General features: G+C 40.9%; 1 protein-coding gene across 1 annotated transcript in view; it reads right to left on the reverse strand.

The window, feature by feature from the left end:
• SPMIP2 (sperm microtubule inner protein 2) overlaps positions 1-11,239 on the reverse strand; it is a 409,864-nt gene extending 398,625 nt beyond the window's left edge. Inside the window, exon 1 of the mRNA XM_085641738.1 lies at positions 10,991-11,239. Coding sequence (XP_085497864.1) covers positions 10,991-11,081 — 91 coding nt within the window. The 5' untranslated portion in view covers positions 11,082-11,239. The remainder of the gene's footprint in view (positions 1-10,990) is intronic.
• Between the last annotated feature and the right edge of the window lie 14,168 nt (positions 11,240-25,407).

Raw genomic sequence — 25,407 nt, forward strand, 5'->3', positions numbered from 1 at the left:
AAAAAGGTGATTTTGGGCTCTATCAGAATGGCCTTCACCTACTACTGTGACTCAAAGGGACTGATTTAGGGTTTGTCGGAGCCACTGATTCAGTGTTTGTCGGACAAGGTACACTCTCTGTGGCAGACTATCCAATCTACCAGATAGTCCACCTACTCTATTTAGAGCCAGGCAGACTCTGGCAGATACACTATTTGGCAAGCAGGCAGAAACTTTACACCAACGGACTAACAGACTTGAGGTCTTCGGTGTAAGTATATCAGACCATCAGCCATATTTAGATTAGACAAGTCTGATGTACTTTACTTTCTCTTCAGGTCCACCAGAAAGAGCCTGTGATCCTAAAGAGGAAAATTACCTCCACACCCCTGAGGAAAAAACTCTCAGGGTTTTAAGGTCATTAGTTTTTGTTTATTTTAGAGAGAAAAAAACTCACACTTTGGGAATTTGTTTTTGTAAATGAAATAAGTTTGCTAAGCGGCTACATTAAACATCTATGAAACATGGCAGCCACATAGCAAACATTCAATTTCTTCAGAGTCACTACAGTGGTGGTTCCTCCTCTGAAGGCACAGAGATCTCCGTCAGGCAGGTGGAGATGTCTAACTAGGGTAGGCGGTAGGCCACCAGGGTTGCAGAGGTTTTTAACTGGCTGACTGCGTGTCACCCAACAAAATTTAAATCAGGCCCAAAGTTTCAGTGGATTTGGAAATTTTGTATTGTCAATTTCATGCGGATTTTGCAGAGATAATGAGTGACTAAACTTGTGGTTTAAAAAAGGAAAATACAAAAAACGCCTTTTGCTGGGAAGCTCAAGTTGAAGATACTTTAAAACTTTCAAGTAAATGTTTATTTATATACAAAAGGTAGGCCAAGTTGATACTTCTTAGAAGTTTGTTTTGGGAATAGATATCTCTGAGAGAGTCGTTTAGGTAGTTTTGTTACAAAGGCAAGACAATGATGTACTGGAATATCCTATTTTTACTCATCCCATGTTTTGCCAGATTCTGAATAGAATTATTCTGAGAAAGTTTGAATCAGAATAGATCATCTAATTTTCAGTATCTGTAAAATCTTACATTTCGAAATAATCAACAAGCTAGATAGGCATTTTTTAAAAGTATGATTTCATTTATATTCTTGACTGTAATAACTGCTTGGCTGATGCTTTATGTTTTTGAAGAATGCTTGTTTCCAGTCCAGAGAGGACCTGGCTTGACAGTTCAGGCTGGACCGTTCCCATGAGGAGCAGGGTCAAGAATCATTTGCTTATGGATGGGTCCAAACTGGGATGATGTAGTGATCAAAATAGCAATAGATTTAACACAGATCTCTTGACTGGGGATGAATGATTGATTGATTCAGCATTCCGTCCATCATTTGTTGCCGCAGCACCTGCCACTAGGCGGCATGCCCGAAGGCACTCTGGACTCCTACTTTTATCTCTAAATAGGATGTTATACACTTCTACACCTTGCCTTGCCAGATACACTTTGTATTGCAGTCCTGGCTTCAACTCTATTGTCCTGGTGCATCATGGTCCTTGTAGCTCCCTCTGTCTTCAGACCCTTCCTAGATTACGTTCTGGTGGTGGTTTCTTGTTTGCTACATTTGTTCCTGGATCCAACGGTTATTTGGAACTCTTTATGTCTGTATTCTGGAGCCATTTCTATGTTTGCTCTGACACACACTCCATTGCAGGTTTCCTAGTCCCTGTCTTGTGTCTCCTAGTTTCTTTGGTTTTCCTTCCAATAGCATCACTTCAGCCTTCCCTTCATTGGTGGTTCCCTGATTCCCTGCACATGGTTAATTCCTTGCACCTGGCTCTCTCCCTGCACCTGTGCTCCTCCCCTGATCTCTCCAGCTATTTCAGCCCTGTGAGCACAGAGTGCGCCGGCTTTGCAGCTGACTCATGTTGTATCTCCTTGTGCTCTGTGTCCCTGCTGCTGTTACTACAGGCTTGTCCTTTGATTCTCTTTCCTTTTTCACTGTACCTATTTTCCTGTCTCTTGGCTATATTTAGTATGTGTTTCTGTCTCTAATTGTCCTGCATCTCTGTTTCTGTGTTAGCCATAGTTCAGAGTCTTTTTTTTTTTTTAAAGAATAATAATAATTTTATTGCATGTAGTTAATTAAAACCATTAGTTCATAGTCTCTTGTTTTAGTCCCTAGTTTTCCTGCATCTCTGTTCCTGTGTTAGCCATAGTTCATAGTCTCCTGTCTGCACTCTTCTTGATCTGCCCTATTATATGCAGACTCCTTGCCCTTGTATTCCGTGTTTCTGTTTGTTTGCATATTTCTATATTGTCTTGTTTGAGTGCAGTACTTTACTTGCCTTGTCCTCAGAATTCCAGCTCTGTTCCTGACCCTGATTTCCAGTCCTGCTTTGTCTGAGCCCAGTTTCTGTTTGGTGTTTCTTGTGGTGTTCCCTGCTGTTCAGTCTTGTATTGTTATCTAGATGTTCATTGCTTCCAAGGGTGCTAGTTGGATTCACAGGATTGTTCCTTTGGCAGAGAGAACCACCCTGTGCACGTTCTCCATAGCACCTGCTGGGTGTTTACTGGAACTCTGTGAGATTAATCTGCTCCTTGCTTTCGTAGAAGATCTTTTCATCTCCCAGAGAGATCACTGCAGAGGAGCAGACAAACTATCATTTATGATAGTTGCCTATTGTTTCCCTGATTATATTTAAGGCTCCCACTTTTCAGTTTTTACTCTTTTTTTAAAGATAAATACAGACAGAAAACAACATGTTTCCTGCCTGTATTTATTTTTTAAACCAGAAAAGTTCAGAAACTTGTGCTTCTTGTGAGTGACTCTCCATGCTGTCCTCCATGAATTTCAGGCCAACAGCTTCACAGCTGGACAGCATTGGAAGTTAAAAAACAGGATGATATTTCCTTAAATATAGCATTATGTTAACATATATTAGTATATAATGGTAATATTTACCTGTGGGTGTAGTGTTTTGCTATATTTGACTGCTTAATTTTCTAAAACGCTGCAGGCATCAAAGTATGCATGCATGTTTATCAGTTAAATAAATGTGGAAATATACCATTTTACGACTTAATTTATTCTCAAAACACAAAATAAATATGGATAAATACCAATAAGATGGCCAAAAAATAAATATGGATAAATACAGATGGGAAACGTTAAAAAAATAAATACCATAAAACCGGGAGCCCTAATTATATTACTGTTGTATGTTCTTGTGTTTGCCCAGACTTCTAGTGCTCTAGTCACAGCCTGTTTCTAACCTGCTTCAGTCCTCTGCTTCTGCTCTGCTTCCCTTCAAGCCTCCTAGAACTATGTTGCGTGTATTCCCTTCAGAGACCACACACAAACCTAGTATCCAGTCTTGTCCCAGTCTCACACAGCTAGTCTGCTGACCGGTCACTCTGCTAGTTCCCTGCTAGTCCCCTGGCAGATTGCAAAGCTCTTCTCAACAGATTGCAAAGCCCGCCCATTCAGTTCTTGTTACAATGTTTAGCATTAGATCCAGAAAGCCTGTGTAAGTAGGCAGACATCCATTGCCCCAGCAGCGCAGTTCCTTACAGCCTATCTGAAAGTCCTGTGACTCTAGAAATTCATTTATGGACCAAAACAGACTTTTACATGCTGAATATTTTCCCGGTGGTTGGCTGATCCTTCTATATTAGATTTTCATTCCATCTGTAACCCTGATCCTCCCCTGATGGCAGCCAGTGACCTTCCGAATGAAAATGAATTTCTGCAAGCCTTGTTAGCAGCAGAAATGGCTGTTCAAAACTTTGATTTACCTGTGCCATCTATTCTTCAAGAGAGCATTGATTCCATCAGAGAAGAAACTCCTGCATCATTATTTGTTTCAGACCTGTGTGTTCTGAAGTAGTCGCTCTTTGTTATTTCACAAGATACTCCACCCATTGTCAAGCTATGTACCCAGAAAGTACCCATTCCTAAGCCGGTCACCATTTTTGAAAACAGCCGTCTCTCTAAGAAAGTTCTTACTTCTGCTCTTGTGACATCTCCAGAGAGCAGCCTAAATACCAAGACAAGATTACTCCGACTCCTGTGAGATTTTTACATGACAGCTTGGGCATGAAGAATTTACTGTCTCCAGTGGCTCTACCCTTTCTGAAACATAGACCAGGCACTGCAAGTGCATGCTCTCAGACTCTGGTAACTCTTCTTGAAAATAACCTGTCAGTTAATCAGTTGATCACTCTGACCTCAGTACATGGTTCTGGTAATTGATGTTTAAAGGGATGTCTTGACATGCAATTCAACCTATGGGAGAACCTAATGAGGTACCTACCAAAATTTTGGGGTATGGTTTTGCTCCTACAAATCCTGGTAACATGCCCAGTCCTGGGAGATAGTGGCTTTTCAGGTGGAATTCCTGGTGTCGAGATTTACCTGCGAAGTGTGATTTGCAGTGATGTTTCCGAACAATTTGGAGCATAAGTATGACCAGGGCAATATGTCTTTGTGAATTATGAGTCTTGTGAGATGTGTGTAATGTGTTGCTGAGGTTCGAGTTTGAGAGATGGACGTTTATGCTGTATGCGATGCGTTTGGTAATGAAATACTGATTCTGGGGTCTATTGGTGGTTTGATGACTGTTGTGCTGATGTATTATTCTTATTTGTGAATTTCCTTTATAAAGAATTTGTTAACTACCAGTTGGTTTGGTTATCAGATTCTTCAAAATCCATCTTCTTGAGATATTATAGTTTTACTCGTCTGCATAGTGGAGTGTGTAGTGCGAGGTGCCGCACGTTCATAGACAGGGGTTTATGAAATAACAAGTCTTTCACAGTGTGTGTTTAATTTGGTTTGGTGAACTTTGCTTCTTAGGTACAGGAGTGAGTGCATTAGCTAGGGTGGATTGACACTGGACAGGGTCCGCGCAGAGTAAATCGTGGTCTAAAAATGGTACCGAAAGGGTGATGCTCTTCTTGTGTGTTTCTACTGATGGTGAAACTGTTTGCTTAAATTTGCTGATTTCGTTCCGATTTACGTTGAGCAGAAAAGGGTCAGTTCTGTGTAAATTAATTTAGAAAGGTTTTGCAATCAGTTTCCTCATTCACTGAGATTTTGCAATACAGCAGAATGGGTATATCTAGCTAAAGTATAAGATGAAGAAGAATCAGAGATCTGCCTACCAGTAAATTGTTGCCAGGACAGCTTTGAAAGTCAATTTGAAAGTCAATCAGAAGAAGAAGAGGAAGAGCCACCTTGAAGGTTTTAAAGACTGTAAGGATTCAACATTTTCAAGTGAATTAAATGATAGAAACCTTGTTGAGAGTATGAACTGAAAGACTTTTTGGAAAAAACAGTTGATTGAAATTATTTTTGTGTTGATTCTTGTTTTGAAAGGAATGGGAGGAAATGGAAAACTCTGTTACTTGTTTGAAAGAACATTTTTTTTATTATTTTGAGCCTCGCCATTCAATTTGTTTTGTTGTAGTATAAAATGGAGTACAGCAGATGCTGTAAAATTAGTGATGCATTTGTTTTATAACAATATTACCAATCTCAGTTAGCCTGTTGTTGTGCTTACTATCTCTGGTAGGACATGTTTTCTAAAGAGTTGAATTAATTACAGTACATAATGAAATGAAACATAACATTTGGGAATCTAGGAAAGGTTTGGTTGATGAATTTCAAGATAAATTTTATACTAAAATGGTACAAGAGTATTTGGACATCATAAAGGTTCATAATTGCTCCATTTGCACTTTCCTTCCTTTTTCTGTAGGGGAGGGCGTTGCGTACTTCCTATTTCATTTGGTCTATCATGTGCAGTTTTTGTTAGCATGTTTAGCAATAAGGAATTTTTCTCTTCTTACTTGTCTCATTTCAGTGTATCACTCTAGGATTTGCATATTTTGAGGAATGGAGAATCTAATGGTATTAAGTATGGTAATTTTTTTTAATGTTTGCACAAATTAGGCCTGAAACTAAAACTATTATAAGGGGGTATCTGTGTTGTTTTAGTGAAGAAGACCATGAATTTATTAGAGATACAATGAGAGAAGAGTGAAGATTGTGAGAAACTGATGTGATGAAAAAGTTGTAAGGGAACAAATCAAGGAAGAGGAAGAATTTAAATTGTTGAATCAGCATCATACTTTGATAATGGAGCAAGAAAGAAAAGGTGAAATGTGTATAGTGCATTATGAACCTCTTAAGAGTGGCATGGCTGAATACGTGGGAGCGAGTGTGTGTGAAAGAAATTATGTTTCGAGTAGTGATTATTTGATTGGTGGAGAACAAATTTGGAGAGGAATTTATTATTTTTGTGGTAAGACTGCTCATTTTAAAATGCCGCATAATAGGGTTGGATCTTGTTAGCTTCCTTTAGTGTTTTCTGGAGTTTATCATATGAGTTAAATGGATGATGCAGCTGCTTTGAGAAGAGTGAAGCGAAAATTTGGTCAGGTGGTTTCCTGGCAATGAATGATGTGAACATTAGACATTTATCTACATTAGTGGATAGACTTCGTTTAGGTACAGTGGGAGCAATAACTCAAATACATTCTGAACTAATAGCTAACTAATATTTCTTACAAACTTCAGTCTTTTGAAGAGCATGGCCTATGGCAAGCTGTAGGGTCCTGGGTTAGTGAGATAGGGAGGGTTTTAGTAAGGTTGGTGAGTGGATTGATAGTTTGGAAGGGAGGACTTAGCACCTCATATAGCCCCAAAAATAATTATAATGATTTGTGCTATTATTTTGTTTCTTTTTCTAAACATTTCCAACTGTTTAAATAAAAGTTGTAAATGCAAGGGTAAAGGGAGATCGTTAAAGAAACTACGAGAAGGAGAATGTCAAGATCAGGTCTGCAATCAGTTAAAGATGGTGGGGGAGAATTCCAGAAAGAAGCAAAAAGTGAAGCAGATGGAATAAGTTCCTGATTAAAGTTGTATTAATTATTTTGATGATTATAGAATAATCAGAGGGTGATTTGTTAAATTGTGTTTCTATTTTGTACACTAACATTGATGATCAATATTTTCTTTAGTACATGAATACATGTATAGACTGAATTGATGTTATTGCAATTGAAACACATTCTGTATGATGAGTGAAAATGTGTTTATTAATGTGTTTTAGTTATGCCACATTTTCATGTAAAACACCATTTTGAACAAGATGGAAGCCATCTCTGTCACTCATTCCTGCTTTCCCCCCTTCACACATTTTCCTCCCACAGGCTCTACAAAGCACAATCAACCTGACATGTAGTAGTTTATTTCCAATGTTAGGATAACATTACTTTTGATGACCGTTTGCCTGTTCTATATCATATGAAATGTTATAAAGGTTTAATCAGCTGCCTTTCACTGTGATTACTAGTCTATCCATTCAAAGAAAGTTCCATTGTTTAAATGTTTCATATTAGTTAGAAAATCTCCGGGTGAAATTAGCACACAGGGTGTTGCTTACGTTTTTCAAAAATGGGATGGTGCTTATATATTAAGGTAATGACTTGTATTTTTCTCATGTTCTGATTTGATAAAGAAGTTATACTTTTGCTCACTCCATGATGAAATCACAGTTATTCTAATTTGTTATACAAGAAAGTTGTATAAGAACCCCTCGGTTTTGGGAGTGAATCAGAGGAGTTACCTATGCTACTAGGGATGCTGTCCAGCTGTCTTTTGATTTTGCTGCTCATGTGAGACTTCAAATAATTTCAGGTTTGTACATACTCTGTAAATCTTTGCATCTGAGAACTTTCAGAGCTTTGACTCTTTATCGTTAATTTTGAATTTTGTAATAAAACCCTTTAACTTTTATAGATCTTGAACTCAATAAATGAGTGGACCTTGTTATTTATTTGAACTGCTTTAATCTGCCTATTTATGTTTAAGGGGGCACATTGATGTGCAATTCAACCTGTTAAAGAACCGGATGAGGTAAATTCTTAAGGATTTTACACTTTTGGGGTGTCTAAATTTTGGGGTATGGTTTTGTTCCCACACCTTGAAGCCCCAAAGAATAGCTCAGTGTCCTGCCTTTCAATCAAGCGTGGGTAGGATGTTGGAGCCTATGAGTAATTAACATGCTGTTTATTCTCCTGCTCCACTCCATAACAAGAGAAAAGGATGACTTTCAACACTCAAGAGCATGGCTTTATATGAAGAAAAATTCAAAAACGCATTTGACAAAAAAGGCAGTAAAAAACAAGACAGTTTGCTAAAGAAACAAAATACGAAAGAACTACATTGTGCAATTTGTTCTGCTCTCACACTGCCACCGTCTTCTTAAACATTGCCGATACCATTAGGTCTGGCTTACACCTAAAAGTGTCTCTACAGTCACAAGTGAGTTTAGACACTCTAAAACTCATCATAAATGAACTCTGTAACTCCTACCTGCACTTGTGCATCTATTCATCCACCAACTGCCTCATTCTTGCATTCACTCATCAACCATCCATAATAAAACACACAACCTAATTCAGCAAGCATATGTAAAATAATAAAATACAAAAATAGAAAATGACCACCTCAACATTGAAGGATACAAAAAGTGATGTATAGAATGCTTGAATTAACCTCAGCCACTAGCAATTACTCTGGGCTGCATCCAAGTACATTGTTATTTTGCACACCATACCACCTCAGTTTGGACCCAGCGATATGCAAATTAATCTTAACCCTGATTCAGTGGGATCAGTCCAGCCCGAACTGCCAAGCCTTGTCCTCCCTGAACTGGAACACAAGCAACTTATGGCTAATTTTGCTCACATTAGGGCTTATCAGCCAGGTAGAGCCTGGCTCCTATAACACTAGGTTGACATACTGAAGCATACACAAAGTTATGGATGTAATGCTTTCATTAATTTCAGCCACTGTTAATTACTCGGGACGCATCCCAGTACATTGTTATTTTGCACACCATGCCACCACAGTTTGGACCAAGCCATATGCAATTCCGTCTTGACCTTGCTCCAATGGAAACAGTCCATCCCAAACTGCCAGGTGACATCCTCCTGAACCAGAACACAGCAACATAGGACCTGTTTCATCCTGATTAGGGGTCATCAGCCAGGTATAGCTTGAGACCCTCGTCTGGGCATATCCAGCCCATTTAGGGCAACACATTGAAGTATGCAAAAAGTGATGTAATTATTCGGGTCCACACCACAGTACATTGTTATTTTGCACATCTGGGTTATGTGTGTTTCAGTTCAGGGAGTACCTCACCTGGCAGTTTGAGCTGGACTGTTCCCATTGGTGCAATCTCAAGAACGATTTGCAAATGGCTGGGTCCAAACTGATGTGGCATGTTGTGCCAAATAACAATGGACTGGGATGTGGCCTTATTAATTAACAGTGGCTGAGGGTAATTCAAACATTATAGCCATCTCTTTTTGTATAATACACACCCTAAACATGTCAGAAATATGCTTGCAATATAAAATAAATAAATAAATAAACAAAGCAGAAAGGAACTATATTGGAAAGAAATTGTGCTTAGTGTATTGTGTTAAAATTCCAATATGGCCACCACGTTGAGAAGCAATTTGGTGGCCATTTTGGAATGAGAAAACCCTATGTGCCACATAATTTCAAATGTCCGCTCAGTAAACATTTCACTGGGTAGCCTTCTAGGAAGGTTATGGACATAGTATATCATTTTACTGCTCAAACTGATTCCTACAACCTTTTCTGAAACTCTTTGAAGCCAGACAAGGTATCAGGTTTAATTTCTTCTCACAATATTGTCATGAATGTAAATTGGAACTGTAAAACAAAGATACACTATGGAATATACCATTCAACACAGCCATCTGGTTTAGAATCAGTGGCCGTGTGGCACGCAGTACACACACACAAGGAAAGAAATTAAATTGTTTGAAAAAGAAGATGAAAATGGATAAATGGGCTGTCAAAAACTGAACTCTGAAAAGGTCTGTTAAAGTTTTTTAGTGATTGCCCTAGGAAAGGACAACTTCTCTCAGTAGCCATGGTGACACCTTGGACTGAATATTTAATATGAAAGGTGTCATTCTCCTCCTAAGGGGGTCCTAAAGAGGGCCCCAGTTAGGAGGAAAAAAAGCCACAAAGGGCATAAAACCTCCATCACAATATTGTAGTTCTTAATTGAAGACAAAGTTAAATGTAGAAGTAAATAGCAAGGCAGCAATCTCTCCCTGGCACCGGGTAGGAGGAAAAAGGCAGACAAAGACATCCAGCAGCAGATCCAGAGGAAATCTCAGCTGTAAGGAGCCGAAATCAGGAGCACAAATAGTACCAAGACAGGGAAGAACGAGACAAAAAACAAGGAAACAATTGTGATGCAACTTAAACACCACTCGCCTGTGAATGCTTCGTGCAAATCTCTTAACCCCGGGGTTTATCAGAGGGGTACACGAGCCCATGACCCTTGGTTACAACAGCAGTCAGCAAATTTGACACATTGCCTTTACCAAATGTATTTCTAGTACTCCTAACTCAGGCGCATAAGCTGCCCCTCTCTCTGTACTGCCTCCCAAAGCTTTCTTTCTGGCGATCATCATACACAGAAGTATTGTCAAACCACACGTAAAAGAGGAGAGCTGCACAACACACACAGGCGCGTTAGTACTTCTGAGCAGCCGGCAAGGGGTTAATATGTGTTAATCACTCGCTTTGTTTTGCCCCTGTCAGTGTGAAGGGGCCTTTAGCAAAAAGAACGTTTATTGTTCATATGTTTTCCTGGTCTTATATAAAGGCGGAGACTGCAACCATACGGAACACGGGGGGGGGGGGGGGGAGGGGGTCGTGCTTTTCTACATATTCAGTTTGTGATGGAGAGTGCCTCTGCGAGTTAGTGTATATGTTGTTGCATGAAATGAGCTGCGAGAAGGTGTTGTGTGTCTAGGAATGTCCCCCCGTAGTGATGGGGGCTCTCTCTCATCTGGGGGGTAGCCGACCCAGGACAGTCTGGGACCAGTAAGGCCGCTGCTATGCTGCCCTCGTCAGCTCATCATACCCGGCTTCTTACCCGTGAAGAGGATCCTGTGACCGGGGGTGCTGGGTAGCGAGAGGCGGCGCGGGACGACATAGATGCCGTAGGCTTTCTTCTGGCCCGGCATGGAGACTGACCCGGGACGGTCGCTGGCAGCAGGAATGCGGGATCGGGAGGCTGCACCGCCGAGTGGCTGGTTGCCAAGGACGCTCTGTTGCCGAGGGTCACCTCGACGGCATTATTTAATAATGCGAGCGCTTGTGACCTCACCTGGCACGGCGGGCGCGTGCCCTTTCAGAGACGGCACAATGACTTCCCGGGAGTTCTTTCTGTGTGTTCTCGCGGCCGCAGCGGGTCAACAGAAGGGAGAGGCAGAGCAAAGAAGCGGAGGCACCGCGCGGGGCAGGCCCTGTCCTCTCCTCAGGCAGACACAAATAAATGTATACAAGGGAAATATTTTTATATCACCCGTTTTTGACTCAATAACTTAAGAATGCTGCGAAGTACTCCATATATGAGGTTAAAAAAGAAAGCCGGCATTTTATCAGGCGCTTCAAATCACTTCACATAGTACCCAAAAGCAGTGCTTTTGCACGCACCCAATAAATGTATAGGTTGGCAGTGAGGCGAGTTTTTCTACAGTATGCGCCTAAGGACTGCATGCAACACATATTTACAAGAATGTGCAATGTGCTGGCTCGACTCATATTCAGCTCCAGTTGGCAGCTGACGCCAAAGTAAAAATAGATTACATGTGAACGAAGGTGTAAGGGTGCTCTCCTTACCAATGGCCCAGCACTAAGTTGCGAATATTCGATTTACATTCTGAGTGGTGAATCTCCATGTCCTCGACCCCTAGAGCCCCATCCATTCCCGCTGCTCCTCTTTCCACAGCTCACCCTGTTCAAGCCTAGGTTCAGGAACAGCGCGTCTAACTGGCTGCACGGAGAGCACCTTGAACCCTGATCCGGGCCCTAGGCAGGGCAGGGAATGAGGCATTACCACGTCATCCGTTTTCGTCACCATGGACAAGGCCAAGAGGTGTCTGGTCGTGCACACACTGGAGAGGGACATCCGGGGCTCAGTCCATCCCCAGCCATCTTTCAGGCTAAAGAACTCAACATCTACCTGAGGGTAGGTGTCACCAAAAGAACTATGGCCAACATGTACTATCACATTTTCCTGTAGACACAGGATGACTACAACCCTTTGATACACCAGGCCCGAAGTCTCATATGTACTCTCACTTTTCTGAGTGTTCTGTATATTAAACTAAAGTGCCTTATTCTGTCACTATCCCGGCACTCCTTCCCTACACCAAGTCAAAACTTACCATTGAAAGTATGTTAGGTTATGATAAGAATATTTGTATGCCAGACCTACACATGTGCTTCTTGGCACTTTAGAGCGAAACCTACCATTAGCAAACCTAAAAGAGTCATCTCATTTATTGATTTAAAAAGCCAAGTTTTTAAAGCCATCCTTGATAGGGACAAAGCAGCGTCAGATCGTAGAGTGAAAGGCAGAATTCCACATCTTAGCCACAGCAATAGAGGAAGGTGGTGCAGCGTAAAGTTGCCCGCTCTTTACATGTCACAAAATTCCAAAAGTGACCCATTCATGACACACCAAATCAAGGCGAATTTTGCACATGCGAGTTAGGTGTCTTTATGATTCTTACACACTTTGTTTGCACCTTATACTGCTGATACAGAGGGTCTTCATTTTAAGAATGTTATAATTAAGGCTCCCAGTTTTTTACAGTTAAATACATACATACAGAACCCAATGTGTTTCCAATCTGTATTTATTTTCAAAGGCAGAAAAATATAGAAAAGGTTACTTCTTGTGAGTGTCTTTCGATGCTGTCTTCATGAATTTCAAGCCAACATCTCAGCAGATAGACATCATGGGGAGTTAAAAATAGGATGAGATTTCCTTAAATATAGGCATATGTTAACATATATTTCTATGTACTGCTAATATTTACATGTGGGTGTGGTGTTCTGCTATATTGGCTGCTTAATTTACTAAAACGCAACGGGCATCAAAGTGTGAATGCATAGGTACCAGTTAAATAAATGTGGAAATACACCATGTTACCGCTCCATTCATTCTTAAAACACAAACTAATTATTGACAAATACCATATGATTGCCAAGAAATAAACATGCATTAAATACAGACAGAATTGTTGAAAAAATAAATACCATAAAACCGGAGGCCCTAATTATACCTAATTATAATTACACGCTTAGAATGTATACTGAGGGACTTATTTACTAGTTTTTGATGCAGCGAAGTGCAGCAAGGCACTTTGCTTCACTTCCCTGTGTCAAAAGGGAAGGGCAGGAATGCGCAGTATCTGTGAGATTTGTCGCACTTTCACTGCGCTGGCGCACAATTGGCTGCAATGCACCAGCGCAGACACGCTTGCACCATAGTGCAAAGGTGTGTGTTGTAGGAATTATTGTTTTTGTGCAGGAAGGGACATCTTTCTGCAAAAAAAATTTCCCCCTTTTGTGTGGTTTAGACCATCACTTTCCTGATACTTGAATACTCCTGACCAAGCTTCTGCAATGCTACTGCTAATACTTCTTGTACTCTTTTGCCTAATCCCTATTGTTTTTTTGTAGGTTTGTTTTGTGAGAGTTATGTGCCTTAGTTTGCCTCTGAGAGATTTGAATTGCTAATGCCTATGAAAGACCAAGTTAGATTGTATTCAGAACATCAGATAACAATGTTATTATTTTGTATAGCGGCTACAGAGCTGCTCATTTGTTTGATTCTTGTTCGCTTAAATTTCTTTTCTTTAGGAGGCTATGCCTCCCTGTTGCAATACTACATAGTTTGATATTGAGGGTGATCTATTTGAATTTAATCTCTAACTTGTAATAAAACCCTTAAAATTGGCTACCGATTCCTGGTCCTCATTGTCTGGCTAATTTGCTGCACTGTTAATTCGTTGATCGGACAAGTGATACTAACTCTCCTTCCACTAGGTGCGATACAAAAAGGTCAATCGGAAGACAAAGTTAGCAAGAAAGTAAAGCAGAGTTAAATGATCCAGCCGAGGAGTAAATTAGGGATGGAAAAGAGATAATAGGGCCCAGTATTGCGGGGTTTAAATCCGCTGGATCAAAGATCTGTCCTGATGATGGCGGATTTAGATTGAGGAACAGAGAGGAAGAACAGACTGGTGGAACCCAGGTTTCTGCCAGGATAATACCCTACTAACAAGAGAGTTTAGAGGCTCAAACATAGGACTTTTTCATACACAGATTTATGTAAAATTGGTATGTATTTAAAAATAATCCTGTTATGTATAAGTAGCCAATAGAGGCCCTTCAATGTGGGAGTGATGTGATCTAGTTGGGTACATCCAGAAAGAAGATGGTCTGCAGTATTTCGCAAGAGACAGTGACATTGGGCTAATCTCGATGGCAAAGCCAGATAGATTGAGTTGCTGTATTATAGTTTTGACTGGATTAGCGCATTAAAGACATGCATGAGAAGATTAGACTCCAAGTCGGGAATACATTTTTTGTTTCATCATTTTAGATGAAAAACAATTATTAGCCACTATAGTGACCTAAAGATCAATTAAAAGGAAGTAATCAAGACGAATGCCTAAGTGTTTACTGAAGTAGCAGGGTTGGAATTCAGGTCCATTGTAGTAGTGACAGTGGTCGCATGCTAGTTATAGGTGCCTTACGGAACAATCAGTACTTCCGTTTTTAACGGATTAAGTGTGAGAAACATTCCAGGCCATCCAACTGCGAGTAATAGCCAGGCAATTATTCAACTCGTCCTGACTGAAATTTGATGAGTAATACTCTTGATGGCAGGAGATGGTAAAGATAAACTGTGTAGATGTAGAATCGCACCCCATGAAGCTGGAGTAGCCTGGTCAGGGGTTGCATGTAGAGATTAAAAAGCATGTGTGATAGTGCGGAGCCCTGAGTAGCACCACAGTTTACCAGCCTTGGCTTGGATTTAAATTGGAGAAGTGACATTGACTGTGTTTTGTTGGTAAGAAATGATGCGCTGCAGATCCACAGGTGGTGCACATTATGAATGCTCCCCTTGGGCCACAGAGGTCAGCTTTTCTTTCTGACTGCCATCTACTAACTTTACTCCTCTTTTGTCACATGTCAATTTAAAGAAATGTTTTTTTGCAGAGTTCACCCTCACTCTTTTTGCTCCACATTTTGGTAAATTTGGACTGATGTTGCTGTTTTTCGACTCTGTAGGTGCACCGAGTTCTGCCAAACAGGCCTCAGTGCTAGTGCTATGATCCTTTAAAAGGTGTATGTCTAATTGGTTTACCCACATTTGACATAAGTTAACTTACTTTTAACTTCCTAGTATAGGGTAATTCTTGACAAGAAGCTCAACATGCAGAAGCACATCGGTACCTCCACCAAAGCAGCAAATCCCCAAATGAGTATTTTACGAAAATTACAACCTTTCCTCTTCCCCCACAACTTCAAGCATGCAGTACAAGCCCTAGTGATTCCCAGATTGGATTATGGTTGCACAACACTATCTTTACTGTCCAGGTCCAAACTTGATCCTCTAAGGGCCTCGCTCAATTCTGCAGCTAGACTCATCACTGGCTCAAAAAGATACAACCACATCACTCCGGATCTCAAATCCCTTAACTGGCTCCCTTATGAAGTAAGAATCCAGAAAAAATTGCCTGCATGCGTCATAAAGCCCTCCATCACAATACCCCAACCATCTGGCTCAGAAGCTTGAGCTCTATGGCGGTTCCAGAACATCCAGAAGCTCCAAAACCTACAACCGTGCCTTCTCTGGGATTGCCCAAAGAAACCGGAACTCACTTCCGAAATCAGAACGAATCCCTCAATCATATCATTCAAAAAAGAAGTGAGAAACTCCTTATGAACACATTTCTTCACTGGATCCCATGACTCTAATCTCTTCTGGCGCTCACATGATGACTTATCTCCAGATATCTTTTTGCGCTGTTCCGTGCAGTAACATTTTTACCCCCCTGCTCCTCCACACTACATAGTACTTGCAATGGTCTGAACTATGACGATATGTTGGTATTAATGACGGAACCATGATACTCGTCGTTAGTGAATTTAGAATTTTTACTGATTGTGATATTACTCTTTCTTACTACTCTGCATGCTACAAATCTGTAAAGCGCTCTGATACCCACAAGGGTCATGTTCACATTATATAAAACTATTAAAATAAATAAATAGGGTACCAGGGGTACCTAAGGCCTGTAAGTTAAGTGTCCCTCATGGACTACAGCATTGGTTGTACCACCAAGAGTGTGACAAGGTAAAACGTGACACCCGTGCTGCAGGCTGTCAGAGTAGTTTCTAAATTGCTAACTCGACTTTGCCATTTAAAGTACTACTTACATACAGAGGCGCAACTAGAGTGAAATTTCGGGGGAGGCTAAAGAGAAAGTTCAGTGGGGCTAATTCTTCCAACAATCGGCAGAGTGAAGATGCAGGGGCTGTAAGAAGGGGTGAAAGAACAACAAAGCTTTGTTAACAAGTAAATGGTCTTTTAAAGACCTGTGAAGTACTCGGTGTGGCTGTGTGTGTGCCCGGGAAGCTGTCTCAGCCCGGTCTGACACATACGACGGGGGGGCTGAAGCCCTTTTAGCCCAATGGGCATTGCGCACCTGCTTACATGTATGGTTTTTTTATATGTTTCACGCAGTTTTTCAGCTTTTCCCTTGGGGGTGTTCTAATGTAGAGCAGGTGGGTTCTTTTCTGTTGGATAAAAAAAAATGTCAGTTTAATTTTAAATGTTAATTTGTTGACTGTTTTTTGACTGAGGTTGTTATGTTTATTTTTACTCGCAATTCTGGTGAGTTTATAGTTTCTTAATAATTTATGTATACTTACTTTCTTATAAAGTCTTAAATATTTAGCATAGTGCTTGCAATTTTGGTGAGTTTATAGTTTCTTAATAATTTATGTATACTTACTTTCTTATAAAGTCTTAAATATTTAGCATAGTGGATGACCTAACAAATCCAGAGTGTCTTCGACAAGCGGTGAAACCTTCGCAAGAGTTGTGTGACAGCCTCTCAGAATTTTTAAATAATAAAATTGAGTTAGTTTTAAATGATATAAAATCTGACTCCATGATTGGTGATCCTCAGTCAGGTAAGATGTGTATCAGTGAATTTCCACAAGGAGAGGAGATTAGTACTAGATTGGAAAATGTAGAAAGGATGTGAGGAGTTCAGAACTTTGGTCTTTACAATTTCTTCAGGATCCATTGCCGCCTAGTTTATTGTAAGAAAGAGCGGATGAACTGTACCCAGGTTTACTAAAAGTATGTAATCAATCATTGTCTACTGGTAAAGCACCAGATGCTTGGAAGAAAGCTTTAATCACTCCCTTACTGCAAAAAATACGGGCATCCCCAGTAATTACCACCCAATTTTGCAACTTCCTTATCCAGTGAAAATTACGGAGAAATCTGTTAGTAAAAAGTTAGTCGGAAATCTGGAAACACACCACAGCTTGGAGAACGAGGAAATGGGCTTTAGACCATGACATGGTACAGAAACAGCACTTATTCTGGCCATGGACGAACTAAGGATGATGGTTGACCGTTGTCAGACGGTGGTGCTGATATTGCTGGACCTATCAGCTGCGTTTGACGCAGTCAACTATCAAATATTACTCCTTAGATTGCAAGAGATAGGAATGTATGGTACCTTTCTGAAGTGGATTGAATCTTATCTATCAGGCAGATGTCAAGCAATATCACTCCCTCCTTTCCATTCGGAATTTAAGGAAATACAACATAGCGTACCCCAGGGATCTGCCATAAGTCCTATTCTCTTAAATGTATATTTATGCCCACTACTGACCTTGATTAAATCTCATGGAATTTCTTTTGTTAATTAAGCGGACAATACCCAGCTAATTCTGTCCCTGGAAAATAGCAGCCAGAGCCGAATAAAGGACTGCATTTGTGCCTGAAAGAGAAGGCGAGCTGGCTTAGGAGAAATACATTGAAGTTTAACAAAAGTAAAACGGAGTTCTTGTGTTGTGCCCCCTCCAAAGTGCCATTTTCACTCTTGAACAATTTCTGGCCCTGAACTAGCTCTGAGAAGTTTAAAACAGTCCAGGCAGTATGAAATCTAGGCGTAATGGTGGATCAACCACTTTCTATGGAGAATCAATAAAACTTCTTTCATATGTTTTGGCTGCACCCGGAGCGCTAGACCGACGAGACACATGAATCCGCGGTTAGCGGGCAAGCAGCTCAGAACCATCCGAGGTAGCATACATCCACCTACATTAAGGGTTGAGGTATGCTGTAAATGAGCAACCCTAACGGCGCTGACAGATACAAAACTGGTCAGAACTAGCAAAGCAGAGAAGAAAGTCGACCCTAGCCCTGAAGAAGTTGCCGCCAATCTATACAGGCAACGAAACATGTTGGTTTTAGTGGACAGCCACACAGCATAGAATAAAAGTTTCAAATAGCGAGTGTGGTATTGTCCGGTTTTAACCGGGAGTCACGTGGGTCCTGATCAGACTCAGTCTCCCTTGTCCCAGGGTCGACACTCACTTTATTTTTTGGAACATAGACACAGTTTAGATTATTAGTTCCACCTTACACTAGTTATTAGAATAGACACAATAATTCTTGTTTTATTTCTTATCTTCATTTCGGACGGCAGTCGCCTATGATGAGAACGTGAGGTAGCAGGCGAGTACCAGTCTGCACAGCCTCGTTGGGGTTACTTCCGTGAGGCACTGCCGGCCTCCTCACTTTTTTGCACTCCTTACTTTGAGGCATTGCGACAGGCACCACATCTGACGGTCCTGGCGGATTTGAGTTTTTTCTTCCTTCCTTCTTCTTTTCTTTCCTACACTTACCATTGGGGAAATAGATTATTAGGGAACACCATTTTCCAAACACACCTAAATATTTAGGAACTTTTAGAGCCAGTGACACTAGACCCCCTCTAACGATTGGCAAATAGTGCCGCGGAGACGGTTCAAAATGCAACAGGTTGTGCAAGTACCAAGGTTCCAGAGTAGGAGTTGCTCACTGTGCTTATAAAAACTAAAATACTCTTGTTCTAGGCAGGTCCTGTTGTTTATAAGGTTATGAGTGGGGGGCGACCTGCCTTGTGACCCCCTTGGCTCCATTGTTGTTGACCATTACTACCACGGCCAGCTAGGAAGCTAGTAATACAATGCACTGTATTAAGTAGAATTGATTATTGGAACACCCTTCTACTAGGTGTGCCAGACTACCTAATTAAAAGACTCTGCAGAATACAAATCTAGCAGCCAAACTGGCACTATAAAAATCAAGACATGATTCAGCCTCGGGCACCTTGAGGGAGCTTCATTTGCTACCGGTGAGGGAGAGAATTGTTTGCAAAGCACTATGTGTATTTTATAAAGCCGTCAACAGACTAGGACCTGTATTATTACAAAGGAAATTCAGCCTTGATAACTCTTCAAGGTGTTTGCAGTCCGCGTCGACTAACTTGGTATGCATACCAAGATTCAGGAAAGTAAGATCAGGTGGAAGAGCCTTTCAGTTTAAGGCAGCTCAGTTAGTGAACAATCTGCCAGCCCCTCTTAGAACCCAGGAAAACTGTTCAGTTTTTAGAAGAACTTAAAAACCTGTCTCTTCCCAAATTCGAGACGTAAAGTATAGTATACTAAGGCTAGCTGTTGCAAAATCCGGAGGATTTTTGTGTTCAGGCTGTATGATAGTACCATGATACCTGCATGGTGAACGCTGCGCCTTACAAATGATTTATAATAACATTTAATAATGTATCTTTTTGCTGGTTTCTGGTAGTTGTTTTTTTCGGGTCGTAGTTTTACCTTTTAGGAAGTCTATGTAAAGAGATAGAAGTTTGAGAGTGTTATAATAATAATTATTTGAAATTTTACATTTTTAAGTTTATTAACAAGTATGCTTTAGTTTACATTTAAGTTTTACTTGATTAGTTGCTGAGATGTATATATTTCTTCTTTAATGGTCTGGTGACAGAATCCGGCAGTTTCTTTGTCTTGTAGCATATGTCCTTTTTGAAGTATTTAGTTGTTTAAATTGGTGTGCCTTTTTTATTGTTAATTTAATTGTTTGTCTGATTTTATTGGTTAAAGTTGTTTATACTTTTATTTTATTAGTTAGTTTAGGTTTAGTTCGAATTTTGTTTTGATCATTTATGTCCTTCTAGGGTAAACGTAAATTTAGGTTTCATTTTTAATGCATGATATATGGTTTGATAATTTTGAATATGTTTATATATATATTTATATATATGTATTATTAGTTAAGGGTTGTTGTTTAAATGTTTGTAGTTAATGGTAATATTTTTTGGGATTGTATTAGTATGATTCTAGGTATATAATTTATTGGTGTGAATTGGAAAGATTTTGTTGATGTAATATATTTATTGCGCCGTGATTCGGCCCGCAGTGCTGTCTGCTTCCTTCTCGCAGGCCACGATACAGCCCGCTGCGCCTCCCTCTTTTTTTTCAGGTGCGTTGTGATGCTGCACAGCGGCCCGCTGTTTCCATTTTGACACCACGGGTGCGTCCCATGGCACCTGCTTTCTTTCCGTGTTGGGCACACCACATACCTACCCAGCAGCCTGTTATCTGACAATTTGCATGACAGTAATGCTGCAGCTCGGTTTTGGAACTGCGACTTCCTAATTTAACATGTTGGGGCACTATATTCTTACCTTCCTTTCACTGGATATATATTTTTTCTTCATTTCTTCTTTGTGCCAACTTTGCCTTCCCGTGATTCTATAGTCTTCTTCCCAGAGGGCCTTGGGAAGTATCTGCTCTAGAAATTCAAGATGGCGACCTTCCTACTCTGTCCACTATCCTTTTCCTTATCCAAGATGGTGCTTACATACATCCTGTTCGGCCACTTCCTGTTCCTGTTTTGTCACTTACTGTTTGGTCAGTTACCATTCATGGGTATTTAAAGGGCTGAAACCTTAATTTCCTTGCTTTGCAACACTCTAGTCCTGCTGGTGTGTCCTCGCTCCTGTTGGTATCCTGTGCTCCTGCCTGGTGAATCTGTTATTCCTGCTGGTGTACCTTGTTCTGGGTTATACTCTTCTATTCCAGTTTGGATTCCTTGCCTTCTTTTTCCTCCTTACTGGTAGCTTCTTTCCTTCCTTTTCTTTCCCGGAGTCCCACTTCTATCAGAGGTTTTTCCTTACAGAGTTTTTTCCTCTTGGGACTCCTTTTCGAAGGCACGGCCTGCTTTGGCCTTTTTCCTTGTCCGCAGCACCGTGGTTACCAAAAGGGGTTTCCCTTACCTCAGACAGACCAGAACCCTCAAGAACCAAAGTTGAGAATCTCTCCAACACGCCAGAACCGGTAAGAACACTACAAGTTGTGACAATATTAATATTTAATTTAAACATGTGTATAAAATAATTTAGGTTTACTTCTAATAATTGTTTTATATAAAACGTGATTTTTTATATTTAAGGGCAACTATTTAATTATTTTGGCAACAATATTATAGTTGCTATTGTGTGAATCAATATTTTTTACATATTATATCTTTATTTAAAGGTAACAATATTTTTGTTTCCGATATTTCTGTTTTCGATATAGGTAAAAATCAATATTTTTAACAATGATATGGCATGCATACTGCTATCCATATTCCAGGTGCAGCAGGGCTTGAGCACGCACATAATAAAACTGGTGACGATGGACAGGAAGCTGCTTGGCGTTCTAGTTATTCCCTGCCTGAGGCTTCCTGCCATCGGTTTTCCTTGCCTCTGTTTCCGGGTCCTCTTAGTTGTTTGTGGCGTTCTCAGCGGCTCCCCGTTGGGTTCTCTTGCAGTTTGGATTCCTTCATTGTACTCATTGGATCGACTCTTGTTTGATGCTGCACTCCAGCAGTTGGAAATCCTGAAACAAAGAGAGAAAAAAAAAATTCAATGAATCAGCACTTTTCTCAATCTCAGTCTGGTAACGCGCTCTGCACGCTTGCATGTTTCAAGTGGACAATGAAACATTTCTTTGATTTTGCTTCTTGTTTTCTGGGATTCATAATACGTGTTTTTACCTCTGATGTGAAGACCTGTGAATAGTCATTGCTAATCGATGATATGCTTAAATTCTAAAGACCAAAATAGTTCTACATATTATACTTGTTACTATTACCTTTCTTGCTGTTTATAAGGCTCTATATTTTTGCTTTTTGACTATGGGCCTGATTACGAGTTTGGCTGTGTGACAGCGGGCCACCACGCCAGCGCCACGCTGCCACACCGCAGTACTGAGACGACCTTCCGGATTCCGACTGAAATCCATGTCGGGCGGTCCTGCTGTAGAAGTCCCAAAGCGGTGCTGTGCTAAGGCTCATATGTGAGCCTTAACGAGGCATCGCCTTGGGATCCGCAGAGCGCATTCCTTCACGGCATGGACTATGAAGTCCATGCCATGCAGGAACTGTGCGTGCATGCTGACAAGGGGGCTCAACTTGTGCCCCCCCCTGCATGCATCCCCTGTTCCTGGGGCAACCCCCTCAGTTTTCCTCATCGTCACACTTTTCATAGCGGGCTCACCGCCATGAAAACTGTGGTGGTGGTGTTGAGGAAACTCGTAATATGCTTGCCGGTCGCAGTGGTCCAATGGCGGTCCAACCACCCAACTCGGAATACGGGGGGGCAGACTGTTGGTACGGCAGTAGCCACACTGCCACCGTGGGTTTGGCGGTCCATTGAACCTCCAAACTCATAAATAGGCCCTAAGTTTTCTGACTAGAAGTGGAATACATGTAGGAATGTATGTAGGAATGTATATACTTTCTTTTCCTTCATTCTTTTTTTTCTGAAATTCTAGTCAGTCCCTATGAGCCTTCGTATAAGACGTGAACAGTAAAATATAAGGTATGCTTTAGTCTAGGAATTATATGTTCTTAATATCACCTGTTACTCCTCTACTACATATACAACTACTATCTTTCTTTCTTTAGATATACAAAAACACCAATAGCTGGCATTTTTCCTACTGATAGACTAAAGAGGGGAATTGCTCAGGTATTTAATTCTACATAAAAGATTCAAATGTAAAAAAGACACTCACTTAAATTAGAGGCTTTTCTGCCCCACTCTTCATTTTTCCTTCATATAGGAAGAGTCTTACATGGCCCAGATAGACACTCACACCACAGCACACTCTTCATGGTACAGTCTTGTTTCCCTCTTCCCTCTTCCCTTCCCCTCTTTGCTGTCGATCTTGGTTGGCTTTTACTATTGTTGGATTACCTTGGTACTTGGAGAAGTTGGGATCTAGCATCGTGGCTTCCTCTCACTCCTGTGGAAAATAAGATAAGATTCTGACATGAGTTTGTGCTCTCAATATTTAAGGTTGTACTTGTTACATATAGGAAATCGATATTTTTGTTATTGATATTTAATTTACGATATTTTTGTGCTTTGATATTATATGCATCGATATTATGTCGGTGATCCCTCTTGGGCAGAGAAGGGAAGCTGTTGCCAAAAAGGCTTTTTAAGGGACGTAAACCTCCACACACCAAGACAGGGGCACTGCCATGTTGAGACTGGGCAGAATAGTTGACCTTGGAATACCTACATACCACACTTCAGAGGAAGTTGTCATCAGACAGTAAGGACCTGGTAGCCTGATTGGCTAGTTAGCCGCCCTATCCCCATTAGCTTGTAGTGGGCATAAAAGCATCAACCCTGGCACCCAGAACTCAGATCACGTCTGTACTGGGGGAGAGGATTGAAGAAGGACTCCACTGATGTCTCCTAGGCCCAGCAAAAAGGGGCTGCAGCAAAGATTGGACTGCAATTGCTGCACCTTGGGTTACCAAAGAAAGGACTGTGCCTGTGGTGTCCCACTCAATGAAAAGTCATCCCAGGACCCAGACAGAAAAGGTGACTGAAAGAGTCAGTTGGCTAACTTCCTGTAACAGCACAGGGCCATAAAAGCTGAAGAAGCCTGCCTTGGTGAATTGGTAGCCAAGAACATGTGATTGCCACTGACCACCAGAGTGCTGCCTAGGAGACCAAGTCCCGACACTCAAAAGTTGAACCCAAATCTGCTGAGTCAAAGGGATCCGCTGGTTTAGCTGTAAACGGAGACCAGTGGTAACTGGCTTTTGGCTGGACTTCACACGGAGTTCGAGGGACTTTGAACCCCGTGGCCGAAGTCACCCCACTGTGTTTCTGGGTCAAGGCATGGCCCCTGACATCAGCTCTGCATCCTCAGCATTGTTGAGCATCCCAAAATCCTTGCATCAGGCCCACTCCATTGATGTCTATGGCGATTCACCCATATAGCCTGAAACTGGACTGGAGACTGCTTTGACTGCTAGGTAATTGTTCAACTGGACCTTATTGTTCCCTGTGACTTGCTCCCTGTCATAGTTGGTTGCCACAAGATTGCCTTTATTTATAGCCGTTTTCAAGTTACTTGTCGTGGCTAACCCTAAATCATGGATAGCGGTACCAGTGAGTATCTCTGATTTATTGTTTCTTTAAAAAATCATATGCTTGGAACCCTTTGGTGGATTTTTTTCTTAGAGGTGTCTATTTAAGAATACAAAATAAAACATATTTTTATAAATTGGTTCGATATTTTTATTTTGTTGTCTTTTCTTATTAAATGTTTTCTTTGATAAAGTCTGACTACTCTGAGCCACAGCTACACAGGATTGAGCTAAGGTTTTACAAACGAACCTGAATGGACCTAATACATAATTGTGTCTTTATTATATAGTGAGGTTGCACAGTCACACCATATAATAGACAACTTTACTCACAGTCGCTATATTTAGTTTGCTACCAACTTCATTTCTTCAGTTGACCGATGACCACACATAATCATCCCATTGAGGGCTAATTACCTTTGACTATAGTTACTGTATAGTGTCTCCTAGACTGGGAGTTCTACAACCTGATAATCTCTCCTGCACTTTTGTTTGTTGCATGAATGAATTATTATCTGCTCCCTTATAAGCTGGTTTATGAAGTCCCAGACTCACGTGTTGCAGCTAATACCCTTGATGCTGCTACAAATTTTTCAACAGGCTCCTCGGCTTGTTAACGGATGTGAAACCTGTGTGTGGTTGAAACATAAGGCTCGGCTTAGCTACGAAGTGCCCGGGTAACCTTGCCCAATCACCTCATGTACATATACTTCTGATTGATCCTCTGGTTTTTTCACAGGTAGAAGTACCATTTGCCAGTTCATGTCTACTGGGTGGAAAAAGGTGCATACGTATAAATTAAATTTTGGATATTGACTGGAGACTAAACGCCATTTTTTGGTGCCTGCTGTGTTGTAGCCAGTAACAACATTCTGCATCACAATGTCACTATATCAACCAATTTACTGAAGCCCTTTCAGTAATAATTTTTCTTTCATCCAAGAATAAATCACCATCTAGGATGA

Source organism: Triturus cristatus, chromosome 2_2 (genome assembly GCF_964204655.1).
Source record: "Triturus cristatus chromosome 2_2, aTriCri1.1, whole genome shotgun sequence".
NCBI lineage: Eukaryota > Metazoa > Chordata > Amphibia > Caudata > Salamandridae > Triturus > Triturus cristatus.